Source organism: Pezoporus flaviventris, unplaced genomic scaffold (assembly GCF_033815535.1).
Source record: "Pezoporus flaviventris isolate CSIRO_AGI_PZ_B2104156 unplaced genomic scaffold, CSIRO_AGI_Pfla_v1 ptg000013l, whole genome shotgun sequence".
Lineage (NCBI taxonomy): Eukaryota > Metazoa > Chordata > Aves > Psittaciformes > Psittacidae > Pezoporus > Pezoporus flaviventris.
In genome coordinates, this window is record NW_026892561.1 from 18,732,497 (window position 1) to 18,745,065 (window position 12,569).

Genomic DNA, 12,569 nt, shown 5'->3' on the forward strand with positions numbered 1-12,569 from the left:
TAGAAAGCGAATAGGATTTCTCCAGTTCAGGGAGACAGAAGTTCTGCAAGTCATCCTAGTCCAGATGTACTGCTGCTACTCAAGTGTCCTTAGCTCTTCACCGCTTTGGAACTGAGAAAGAATCAGAAACTACTGCCTCTCAGGCTCTTCACTTCTTTCAAGAGCCTACAGTTCAGTTTCTGTTCCCTCACTGCTCACCCTCCACAGTACTGAAAAAAAAAAATCCGTCTCTGTGTCATCTTGGCAACCATACGATAGCCTGGCAATTCCTAATGCAGATCAGCAGATAACTGCTGATCAGAATATGAGACTGCTATCTCTGCAAAAATGAAGCCATGTAACACATGGTCTTTGCTTCCGAATTGAGGCAAGAGAATACTTTCTGTAACTCCTCAAATTTTCAAACAACATGTTTTTCATGATAAAACATCTTCCAAAACAAGGCAATAAAACAGAGAAAATTCCTACCTCTGGCAGAGTCCTTGGTTTGGTTATGCCTCAGATTTTGTAGAGGCACCTCTTTTGACTTGTTGCTCCACATCATGTCAATTTATCTATTAAAAGAAAAAAAAAAAAAAGTTATGTAAGAATCAAAGAGGTATAAAGTAAGAACAAATGTTATCTTATGCTAACCTTGATCACTATGATGAATTTTCACCTCATATGATTTCAAACTCAGATCGTGAACATCAGCACGAAATCACAAATATGTTTACAGCTTGCACTTTTTTAGAAACCACGTAATTCTGTGCATAAAGAGGGTTTTGCTTTTGTTCTTGTATGTTACAGAGAAGAGTGAACTTGAAAAAAGGAAACCCAGAAGTCATGCAATTTAGATCACAGTCACAAGTATTCCAGCAAATCTGAAGATGACCATACTGAAATACTGCACATGAAGGAGTAACAGAGACAGCACTATATGGATTATAGTAACAGACTATATGAGATATATGGATTAGAGTAACAGAGATATATGGATTAAAGTAACAGAGACAGTACAATATGGATTGAACCTACAAAATACCCAATTCTGCCAATAACAGATGAATGTGTCACCTCTATCTGTTAAAGGATCAGGCAGAACAGAATTGCGCAGCAGGACGCTACAGCTGGGAAAAAAGACCGGAGCTGCCATGGTTTTCCTGTGTACTTCAGCAGCAATCTAAAAGAGTGTCACCAAAGGAATTTTTTAATAAGGGAAAAAAAAAAAAAAAAAGAAGGTATGCAATCAGGAAAGGTAATTTTAAGAAAAGGCAGGTAATTTATGCAACTTTTTATTTCTCGTTAGTTTCACTGGAAAGGCTGAGCTGCCCTCCTCAAAGTTGTAACAGACTTGAAAGAACTGCTATATAAGAAAAATAGTAAGTATAAGAAATCTAAGAGGAGTTCATGGAGCCAATAAGAACTCCGATTAGCACGTACTGCCACTACCCTCTCACCAAGGACCTCCTGTCTTGGAGGTCATATGGTTGCATGTGGAGGCCACCGCATGTGCTTACTGATCTGTCTTTGCAACAGACTAAGGAGATTTCTGCTATGGAAAAGAAAAAATTAGGTAACCACGATTTCATACAGGAAGTTCTAGACTTCTGAAAGAGTCATAAAGCACATTGTCCTCTCTCTTAATTTCTGAAGTTTTCTTTTGCTTTCACTTCCTTACAGAGCATGCCACATAAAAAGAGCATTCAAATATACAGGTCATCCTTCTGAATAAAAGTGACCAAACTTTCCACAAAATTAACACTGTGTACTACTTACTGACGCAAATCATTACCTGTGTATCTTATGACAAGGATTTTTATCATATATGGGTTCAAGGATACTCACAGTGACCAGCAGTGAAGCTTGGTCCTCACACTCAGTTATACAGCTTATCTCTAAGGCAGCAACTTACTCCACCAAAACTGTTCTTATGCCCCAAGACTATCAATAACAACAACACAGGTCTTCAAAAGACCTTTACTTGTGACTTTCTTTACAGAATACAAACACATGCTCAAAAGAGTGTGGAAAAGTGAGCTTATATATGTAGGTACAGAAAAACACGCATATACACAGAGTGACATCCACAATAACACAGAAGTAGAAAGAAGTAGGTGGTTTTTTGTTTTTCAAGTATCTAGTTACAGGCAGCAAGCCAAGTGAAGTTAGAAGATCCTGCTTCTAGGACAGGTGCTGCAGAGCTCATTCATGCAACCACAGCTTTGTGCCCCACATCCTTCATGCTGTAAATCATAACACTGCCCTACCATGGAAATCATCTAATTGATTTTCTCCATCACTGAAGCAAAGAGCAGTTATGTCAGAAATGTAGAAAAACAAGTATTAATAAAAATGGGGATTTTTTTATACAGAATCAATTTTGAGAGCCACTGAAAACGTCATAACATACCATGATGTGTCTTGCCCAAACAAAAACGTAAGACAACCTACTCAAAATGTAAATTTAGCGTAAGAGAACTTCTGAGAAAGCAACCATTTCTGAAGGGATTAAGTATTACTCTTCAGTGCTTGAAATTTATTTTTATCATCAGAATTACTGGTATAGGCAGGACAACTTAGGTACTAGACACAGGACATAACACCACTCTCTTCTACAAACACTATTCCTATGGGAAGACATGGAAGAGAACTGACAGATCAGAAAAACACGAGAGGAGGAAATGGAAACAAAGAGAAAACCACCATCAAATAAAAAAGATGAGAAACTACAACTACATTTACTAATAAGCATACCAAAGATGGTATTGAAGGTACAACAGATAAAATAACTAGTCAGTTAAGAGGACAGCATTTTAAAAGTAACAGGAGATATGAAAGTAGAATATGCTTAGCAAAGGTACACAAAAATGTGATGACATGAAAAACAGGGCTGCTAAGAACAGAAAGAAAAGTGGTGACAGAAGCAGGATATAAAAAAAGAAGAGAATGGAGAAAGGCAGGAAGGAGAGAAATGGAATGAACTTTTGAAGAACTGTCATAGAGAGCAGCAAAAAGGAAGAAACCGGTATATTGGTCCATTTGTAAAGTTTTTCCAAATATACTCAGTATGATTTTTTTTTTTTCTTAGTAGTACAGCCTCCGTAAGAAAAGAGAAAACTCAGAAGTCGTGGCATGGTACTCAAGCAAGGAAACAGGAGAGGAAGATGAATCATGCAGACACAAAAAGGCAGAGAATGTGAGCAAGAGATCACCCGCTGTTTTCACTGACATTTAGTGGTTATGCAAAAAAAACCCAGTATGCATAGGAAACAGTATTCCTCAAGAATTAATTTCTTATAAAAACAGAAGGGATATGAAATGAAAGGGATACCACAAAAGAAAGCATGAAGCTTTGCAAAAAGTAGGGAAAGCAACAAATTATTGATTTATGTCATATTCTTAAATGTTTAATCCCCAAGAAATGGGTTTTGCTACAAACTGCTACAGTGCAGGGGCCAGCAATTCACAGAGTTTGAGCTACACTAAGGCAGCAGTGCCAATAAAATAAAACCATCTTTTCCCTTCTTTATGCTTTGGTCGCTCTTGCCTTATTCAGACAGAAAATCAATGGGATTATGTGGTAAAGCAAAGCGGACTGGTAATCCGGTAAAGACAACAAGTAGCTTTTGGGGGGTTTTTTGCTTTACTAGTTTTATCTATGTCATACCATAAACTACAATCTCCCTGCAAGCAGAATGAGAAGGATGGAAACACTGGGGAACAGCCAGATCAGTCCCAGTCCTATAATAGCTACTGTGGCATATCATAATCTACAGTGTTCCCCAAAAGCAAATGCTCGAGGCTGCTACTGCTTTCACCTTGAGGAGAGTGAGAGGGACCGAGGAAAACAAGAACTATTCCCATCACCTTCTTACCAGCGGAGATGCCACTGGAGCTCAAAGACACCAGGGGAGCCAGAGTCTATACACCTTGCTCTAGTGCGTCCCACTGCACCCATGCCTCGCACTGCACAACTTGTCCATGGGGAAATAGACACAGAGACATATGAAAGGTTTTAGGGATGTTTTCTTCCTGTTTATAAAAATAGTTTAAGTTTCCATGTACAAATAATTGAAAGTTGACTTCTGAATCCTTAAAATCCCTCTGGAGCACGCATCTGTTCTGCTACAGTTCTGTGTTACTGGCAGTAACAGACACACACACAGGTGAACAGACAAAAATCAGAGCAGGTCAAGCAAATTATTTTTCTGAGCCAGCCCACTGAAAGTGATGGAATTTCTATTTAAAGATGCCAGAACCACTTTCCATGTGTCCTCAAATACCACAGGATACAGTTAATGATGATATGCTTGACTGTGGAATACAAATACCTTTACCTACTCATTTTTCTGGAACCCAAGTTTTTAACAGATTGCATTATCCCATTTAAATGAGAGCTAAAAATAGCCATAATACACTAAGACATATACGTGTGTGTATATTGTTGTCCGAGAAGCTAGGGACCAGGTTAGGAAACCTCAGGCTCAGTTAGAATTAAACTTAGCTAGAGGTATTAAAGATAACAGGAAGGGATTCTACAGGTACATAGCAAATAAAAAACAGACTAGGGAGAATGTAGCCCCCCTCAGGAAGCTCTCGGGAGAACTGGCTACACGGGATTTGGAGAAGGCTGAGGTTCTGAATGACTTCTTTGCCTTGGTCTTCACTGGCAAAGGCTCTGACCAAACCACCAAAGTCTTGAAAGGCATATGCAGGGACTGTGAGAATGAAGACCTTGCGTCCACTGTAGGAGAGGAACTGGCTCGAGACCATCTCAAAAATCTGAATGTGCACAAGTCATAGAATCATAAAATCGTTAGGGTTGGAAAGGACCTTAAGATCATCAAGTTCCAAACCCCCTGCCATGGGCAGGGACACCTTACACTAAATCATATCACCCAAGGCCTCGCCCAACCTGGCCTTGAACACTGCCAGGGATGGAGCATTCACAACCTCCCTGGGCAACCTATTCCAGTGCCTCACCACCCTAACAGGAAAGAATTTCCTTCTTATACCCAACCTAAACTTCCCCTGTTTAAGTTTTAACCTGTTACCCCTTGTCCTGTCACTACAGTCTCTAATGAAGAGTCCCTCTCCAGCATCCCTATAGGCTCCCTTCAGATACTGGAAGGCTGCTATGAGGTCTCCACGCAGCCTTCTCTTCCCCAGGCTGAACAGAAACTTCCTGATGAGATCCATCCGTGGGTCCTGAAGGAGCTGGCAAATGAAGTTGCTAAGCCACTGGCCATCATATTTGAGAAATCATGGCAGTCAGGTGAAGTTCCCAATGACTGGAAAAAGGGAAATATAACCCCCATTTTCAAGAAGGGGAAAATGGATGACCCAGGGAACTACAGACCAGTCAGTCTCACCTCTGTGCCTGGCAAAATCTTGGAGCAGATTCTCCTGGAAGGCATGCTAAGGCACATAAAAAACAACAAGGTGCTTGGTGACAGCCAGCGTGGCTTCACTAAGGGGAAATCCTGCCTGACCAATTTGGTGGCCTTCTATGACGGGGCTACAGAACTGATGGACAGGGGTAGAGCAGTTGATGTCATCTACCTGGACTTGTGCAAAACGTTCAACACTGTCCCACACGACATCCTTGTCTCTAAACTGGAGAGACATCAATTTGATGGATGGACCACTTGGTGGATTAAGAACTGGCTGGATGGCTGCACACAAAGAGTTGTGGTCAATGGCTCAATGTCCAGCTGGAGACCAGTAACAAGTGGTGTCCCTCAGGGATCGGTGTTGGGACTGGTCTTGTTTAACATCTTCATGGCTGACATGGACAGTGGGATTGAGTGTGCCCTCAGCAAGTTTGCCGATGACACCAAGCTGTGTGGTTCGGTTGATACACTGGAGGGAAGGAATGCCATCCAGAGGGACCTTGACACGCTTGTGAGGGGGGCTGATGCCAACCTCATGAGGTTTAACCATGACAAGTGCAAGGTCCTACACCTGGGTTGGAGCAATCCCAGGCACAGCTACAGGTTGGGCAGAGAAGAGATTCAGAGCAGCCCTGAGGAGAAGGACTTGGGGGTGCTGGCTGATGAGAAAATGAACATGAGCCGGCAGCGTGCGCTTGCAGCCCAGAAAGCAACCATATCCTGGGCTGCATTAAAAGGAGTGTGACCAGCAGGTCAAAGGAGGTGATCCGGCCCCTCTACTCTGCTCTTGTGAGACCTCACCTGGAGTATTGTGTGCAGTTCTGGTGTCCTCAACATAAAAAGGACATGGAACTGTTGGAACAAGTCCAGAGAAGGGCCACGAGGATGATCAGGGGAATGGAGCACCTCCCGTATGAAGACAGGCTGAGGAAGTTGGAACTGTTCAGCCTGGAGAAGAGAAGGCTGCGTGGAGACCTCATAGGAGCCTTCCAGTATCTGAAGGGGGCCTATAGGGATGCTGGAGAGGGACTCTTCATTACCAGGACAAGGGGTAACGGGTTAAAAATTAAACAGGGGAAGTTTAGGTTGGGTATAAGAAGGAAATTCTTTCCTGTTAGGGTGGTGAGGCACTGGAATAGGTTGCCCAGGGAGGCTGCGAATGCTCCATCCCTGGCAGTGTTCAAGGCCAGGTTGGATGAGGCCTTGGGTGATATGATTTAGTGTAAGGTGTCCCTGCCCATGGCAGGGGGGTTGGAACTAGATGATCTTAAGGTCCTTTCCAACCCTAACGACTCTATGATTCTATGATTATATATATATATATATATACACATATATACATGTTTATGGGCTTTTAAAATGTTGGGTTTTTTTTGATACAAGAGTAATATATCTTTTTTTTTCCCTCAAGTTATTTTGAGAAAGCTTTGCTTCTCAAAGCAAGGTGCAGGTGATTTACTGACCCTCCTCAGGACTGAAGACAAGTTCCAGTGCAACAAACAAATCCTGACACATTTATCAAAACAAGTGCCACATCTCCAGCATCTATAGCCAACTCTGCAGAATCAGCAGGTCCTCCCCCCACCTTCTTTCAATACTCACTTATATAAGCCTTCAAATTAAATGCCTTTCAGGGGCAAAAGTTCTGAAAGGAAGTTAATGTTCACAATCCAAGTACGACTTCAACTGCACAACACTTCATGGACCCAAACTTCATCTTAACATGTCACCATATTATTTCAAGTCTGTAATCTCCACTTTGTTCCTCCAAAATTATTTCTGCTACAAAGTTGGGTTTTTTTCTTCGTATGATTTTTAAGGGGTGCAGAGCAGGATTAAAGTATTCAGAGTGCCTTTATGGGTAGTTTTGCTGGTATTTAATCCAACTGGCTGCTAGAATATTGCCTTAGAAATATTCTACTGGTTCAGACTGCACTGCACCCCAAGAGCAAGGCCACATGTAATTACAATGGACACAATTCTGTAAAGCTGATTCAAGAAAAAGCTAGAAGTAACAAACAGCAACAATGCCCAAGGAGCTTGTGAATGTTAGCTGCTCTGAATGACTAGTTTTAGATAATATTCAGTATTTTGCCTTGTAATGCAAATAGTAAATATACCAGAACTACTCACATTTTAATCATTATGACTCTGGAAAACAATACCACCAAAAAATACACCAAATACACCAAAAAAGCCTCAAAAGTAAAATAAATGTACTGATAAACTTTGATATGTCTTAAGCTAGAAAAAAGTAAAAAAGTTTTTAGGGATATTAAGGTAGAAAAAAAAGAAAAAAATTAAAAAAATAAGAGAGCAATCATGATACAACACACACGTGCAGACAGAAAAGCAGGAAAGAATTTCAAAGCACGAGTCACTACATCTAACTGTTAACCAGAAAGATAAATGACATCCACAGTCATACATCCATCAAATGTCAGAAAATACAGTTGAAAAATATGAACATGTTTCATGAGCTCTAAGATGAAATCCCTGGCATCAGTCAGCTACTAAATTTGGATCCACACTATAGTGAAGTTTGTTCTATAAATGCAACATTTCTGAATCTGATTCTCTCCAACTGTATGCTCAGAATGGACATTTACAACACCTTTCTGCTATGACAAGTCATGGCAACTTGCAAAAGTGTCTCCGCTTCATCACAAGTGATGTAAATATGATGAAAAAAATTACACTAAAAAGTTGATTAGTGGTTTTACTGAAAGTAAAAGGCAGTCTTGCTCTGCTGCATTGCATGCTAGAAGGTACTTTTGAGGAAATCTATTTAAATGAATGTTGTGACAGCTAGTGTAACTTAATTCATTGCTCGTGAAGAGAGTACAAAGGCACAGAGAATGCACCCATTTATTAAGCAGATGCACACAAGGATTTGTCTATCCATTCAGAAGTTCTGTATTTTCTTTGACTTCAAAGATCTTGGTATTTATGACAGAAAATAGGCAACTACCTTAGCTTCAGGAACAAACAAAATACTCCTGCATTCGTTTCCTTGGCCTTCAAAACAAAAATTCACTGGTTCCATCTCCAGTTACTAAAAATCACACATCAGAAGATTTCAATTCTTGAAGCCCATAATAAATCCATTCAGCAGAATATGCTCAAATTCTCATCTCGCAAGGAACACTCCACTGTGAGCAAGTCTTACTTTATGATTCTATGATTCTTAGAAGTTACAGACAAACCTCCCAGTCAAGCAGAAGAACGAGACCTGCCAATTTTGAGAGTCTAAGACAACAGCTTTCAAATGCTCAACAATGCCAAGGACCTATGACCACAGCAGCAACTTCACTTGCAGATGTCAACTGCAGACGGGTCAGTATTTTCTTTCAAAACAGAATAAAGTGCATGAAAACTTCAGTGAATGTGTTTCAAATGCCACTTTCTCAAGTTTGATGCCTTTGCTTTGAAATTGCATTCAGAAGCAGTGTCTGAAAAATGTCTCAGAGTAACAACATGAGACATCAAAAAGAAAACCAAACCCCATGACAAGCTGAACAGTGACCACCAGCTCTGTCTCTGATCTGGCATTATAAAGACTGATACCAGGACTCTGCTGAGAAGACTTTTTCTTGAACTAGCTAAAAATAGCAGTAACATATTTTCCCAGGTCTAAATAATTCCATCCCATTAAATGCATCCCACAAGAAAGTACCTAAACCCAAACTTTTCTGTTTCAGACAATTCCACATGATGTATTTTGCTATTAGCAACCATGACACATCATGTTAACATGACTGGAAAATACTGGAGAAAAATGTAACTGTTCTTTAAACTTTTACGCTCTTTTGCCATGGATCAGACTTTGTGTGAAATTCTGCAATCAGTAAAGAGTGTTCTTATGAAGCTAAAACATAGGCAGACTTTCTGTTAGCTCTCAGGAAGTTTCAACTGACCCAGCATAATTGATTAGTTAATTTATTTGCTCTCTTCTTTCTCCAGTATATTGGCAAAGGTTTCAGACTTACGTGCACAAGTAATTTTATTCTCAATCGAGTAGTCCATTAAAGGCTGTTATATCATTAGCACAATGATACACATGTATCCTCCAAGCACTTACACCTATGGATAAATTTTACACTCAGACATTCTGATGCAGCCACATGCCTAATATATTAACTGTAGTGGGAAAGTTTCCTCTCTGCACTCAGCTACCAAACCCCTTGTAGTATTATTATGCCACTATACCTGTCTCATATTAACACAACTTACGTTGGTTTGAATAGGACGAATTATACTAGTTTAAGTACATCAAACAGTGCTGCTGTACTGATAAAAGGTCACACTCCTGATGTTCATTTCTAAGGCACAGTTGAACAGATAAAGCACGCCGACACTGATGAAGGAATGGATATATTCCTCCCTGCCTTCCCTAGCAATCTTGCCACTCTTTTGTGACAGATGCAGTGCTCATCTGACTATACTACAAGCCAGTTCAACTCACTAACCCAGAAGAAAAGTAGTCACCTTTTCCATCTTTGTTGGCTCAGTTTTCTATCAGTTTATCACACTGAATCAAATTGCTGCATGGCCAATAGCCATGCACTGCCAAAGTGGGGGAAAAAGAGCAACAGTAGAACATCATGCTTGCTCACCTCATGCTGTGTAGCTTCACCTAACTGCAACAGATACAATAATATAAAACATATATAGTGCTATGTGCACTAATATTCAAACTTCAAACACATGCTTCACTTTAAAGACATTAATAGGACTATAGCCTCATCTGGGCACACTGAAGTAAATGAGATTGATCACATTAGTGACTTTATCCATGGGTATGTCTGAGACAACATAACTTTCCCAGCAGAAATCAGCAGTATGCTGGTAAAGGGGTGCAAGGAGATGCAGAAAGTTCATTGTACCCAAGTCAACAAAACCTTTAGGGTAGATGTTGCCATTCTAAGATTCAGATTCTTTTACATTCAAGTGATGCTTTTACTATGGTGGCACAAATTACTGATAAAGTTATTTCAAGACATGAAGGACATCATCCACACTGGGACTGTTACATCTGCAAAGCCTTTCCAGCGTTACTGCGGCAAACTTAAGCTATGCATCAAGGCTTGGTGAGCTTAGTAAAATAAATCCATGCAAACAAAACATTTTATAGCTTTAAAATTGCGGTCTTTCAGTTACCACCACACCTAGCCTATGCAATCTACCAGAATATCTACACCAGTCAGCAATATAATTTTCCACAATACCCTGGCCCCTTGTAGAAATGTGTCATTACTACATAAATTAAGTTGCTCTATTCAGTGGATGCAACACACCTTTGTTTCAGGTCACTCACAGAAACTGAAGCCTTCAACAGTTTACAAGTGTTTGCGTGGCCACACTCTCAGTTGCATTTAATTATCTAAAGCATTACCTAATGAGACTGTTGTAGCAATCAGAACTGTACGAAAGAGAATGCAGTTCACATGACTTCACCTGTCCATGCAGACAGCCTGACAGAACATTTTGAGCCCACACGCAAAACAACAAATGAGTGCCTGACTACAGCTCCACAACGCATTTGTTCCACCAAGTTCCACTTTTGGTCACTGCAGTCTCCTGAATGAGTTTTAAAGGCTGTAGACTCTGTAGCCCCGTGAAGCAGCTTAAAACGACAAAAATACAGAACTGACCAGTGAAGTAGTAAATTTTCAATTACAAGACACTAGATCGTTCACTTACACTGTGATGTTACTTGATATAAACCTCTACATACAGGTATGACACCGTGAGCCAAGAAATGCTTCGGTGCTGAGATACAGCTTATATCCAAAGAACAGGATTCCAGAAAACTACATCAACAGTAGGCACTGTATCATGGAAAACACTGCATCCACAGAAGAAAAGCTGCAGTCACACTAGTATAAAAACCTCTATGCCAACAACACCCAAAATGAATGGCACCAATGAAGTCGAAAGACACTTGGGACAGATGTTACCCAGGGATGTAAAAAGCACTTTCAGCGGTCAGATACCAGGCGATGCCGATCCTCTTCCCCAGCCCGGCAAGCTCCAGAGCCAGGGCAGGAAGCCCACACACAGCACAGGCCCTAGCAGAGCGTGCATTTAAACTTTAAAAGCACCGTCACAAGCCTGACCCAGCTCAGCGGGCCGGTTTCCGAGGGCAGCGGCGCAGGCCGGGCTCGGGAGCCCCTCGGCAGGCAGAGAGCGAACCGGAGCCAGCACAGCTTCTCAGAAACACCCCGTTTCGACGGTTTCCCCATACAAGGCAAAAATACAACAGCGAAACTAGAGCTCCTCTACCCTTTCCCTTCCTCCGCTAACCCGATATAATAAGCAGCAGGAAACAAATTAAAACTAAGCGAAGGAAGAGAGAGACTTAACGGGTAGGATGAGCACTGCAGAGGCCGTGGGGACCCGGCGGCATCACCAGCGAAGACCGACCCAAATGACAGCCGGCACCCCGTGCCCGCCGAGCCTCGCGAGCTGCCGAACCCGGCCCCAGCCACCAGCCTCGCCCCGGCTCCACCTCGCTCGGTGTCCCGGCCCCTAGCGGGACGGCAGCCGCCAGCGGCAGAGGGCCGAGCGCGGCCTGGGGCGGAGGCACGGGCCGCTCCCGGCGCCTCCTTACCTGGTCGCGGCGGCGGCTATCGACGCTCCCCGTCCCGGGAGCAGGTCCCTGCACATCCCGCAAAAGAAGAAGAGAGAAGGGCAGCGGAAGACTGGCGGTGCCCCGAGATCGGCTCCGCTGCCCTCAGGCGCGCAGCCCCGTCAGCGGTACCAGCCCGCCGCCATTATCGGCCAACGACTGACACGGAGCGGCAGCGGCGGAGAGAGCGGCGGCGCGGGGCACGGCGGGAGCGACCGACCAAGTCTCGCGAGAACCAGCCCGCCACAGACCTTCCCGACACGGCAGTCTCCCACCGCACGCGTCCCCCTCTCCGCCGCCAGTGACCATGTTGGGTGCGGTGCAGCCTCCCTACCCTGCCCCACCGCCTCAGCGGACCGCGGCCGAGCAGCGGGGCGGCCCTACAGCCCGCCTACCTTGCTGAAGCTGAGCTCCGGCGAGGAGCGCAGTGCCGCGAGTGCACCCAGAGCGGCGGGAAGGGCTGAGGGCGGTGCCGGCAGAGCGCACCTTTCATGGAGGCCGGGAAGCCCGCACAGCGGCGCGCCTGGCCCCGGGCAAGGCGGTGCCGGCGGCTCCGGACCTCG

General features: G+C 43.1%; 1 protein-coding gene across 4 annotated transcripts in view; it reads right to left on the bottom strand.

Annotated features, from left to right (window-relative positions):
- Positions 1–12,225, bottom strand: part of CEP350 (centrosomal protein 350) — a 75,956-nt gene extending 63,731 nt beyond the window's left edge. For all 4 annotated transcript variants that reach the window (XM_061452002.1, XM_061452005.1, XM_061452003.1 and 1 more), the window contains exons 1-2: positions 11,989–12,225; positions 469–554 (exon numbers count right to left, since the gene is read on the bottom strand). In XM_061452002.1, the coding sequence (XP_061307986.1) occupies positions 469–544 (76 nt within the window). In that variant the 5' untranslated portion in view covers positions 545–554; positions 11,989–12,225. The remainder of the gene's footprint in view (positions 1–468; positions 555–11,988) is intronic.
- Between the last annotated feature and the right edge of the window lie 344 nt (positions 12,226–12,569).